Here is an 880-nt window from a genome sequence, read left to right as displayed (position 1 = left end):
CTTTTAGTTTCGTAGGAAATAAGTCGCATAGGAAAACATTGGGTAATGCACCTAAACCAATGTGAAATATTACTTGATACATAATGAAATGGATCGTGGGAATAAAAGATGTGGCGGAACCGATAGACCTACGTATAGGTGAGAAAAAATAGAATGTTAAAACAAACGATATATAACTCGTCCCAGTCGCAGACAGAATTAAAAGTTTTCTTCTTCCACACGCATCCTCTCTTATTGCGAAAAAATAGCCAGCTGCAAGGCGAAGAAGCTCCAAAGAAGTCATTGTCCCACATTCAAGTATATAGGCCGCTTGTCTGCTAATGATATCTTCCACGTACTGCGGAGCGGTGAATTTTCCGCTAAGATGTTGTGTCATGATCAAGCCAAGCACGATAAACAGAGCTTTCCTGTTGCTTCGTTGTAGTATTGCTCGCAGCTTTTCTAAACAGGTATATTTAGTTAAATCCATGTATGGCTCAGATATGTCCGTTGATGCTCGTGAATCCACTCTGAATTGTGTGCGTAAATCGCTTCTGGCTCGTGGGTGTAATTCCATTCTCGTTTCTGGGAGTATTTGGCTGATGGATGGTCGGTGTATTTGGCTTGTGGATGGTCGGTGTATTTCGTTTGTGGTTTCCGGATGTATTTCTCTTGTGGTTTCTGGGAGTATTTCGCTTGTGGTTTCTGGGTGTATTTCGCTTGTGGTTTCTGGTTGTGTTTCGCTTTTTGCTTCTGGATGTATTTCTCTTGTGATTTCTGGAGGTATTTTGCTTGTGGATGGTCGGTTTATTTGGCTTGTGGATGGTCGGTTTATTTGGCTTGTGGATGATCGGTGTATATCATTTGTGGTTTCTGGGTGTATTTCGCTTGTGGTTTCTGG

At 41.8% G+C, this 880-nt stretch overlaps 1 protein-coding gene across 1 annotated transcript; it reads right to left on the bottom strand.

The window, feature by feature from the left end:
* Window positions 1–310: 310 nt before the first annotated feature.
* Window positions 311–880, bottom strand: LOC112213978 (serine-rich 25 kDa antigen protein; the record flags this gene model as incomplete). Its single annotated transcript, XM_024372106.2, is given in 1 exon segment — window positions 311–880. A coding segment is annotated over 1 exon segment (70 nt), but the record flags the coding sequence as incomplete, so codon positions are not given.

The sequence above is a fragment of the Bombus impatiens genome, unplaced genomic scaffold (assembly GCF_000188095.3).
Source record: "Bombus impatiens unplaced genomic scaffold, BIMP_2.2 scf_3336, whole genome shotgun sequence".
NCBI lineage: Eukaryota > Metazoa > Arthropoda > Insecta > Hymenoptera > Apidae > Bombus > Bombus impatiens.
The sequence above is the reverse complement of the archived record's forward strand: the minus strand, read 5'-3'. Positions and strand labels throughout refer to the sequence as shown.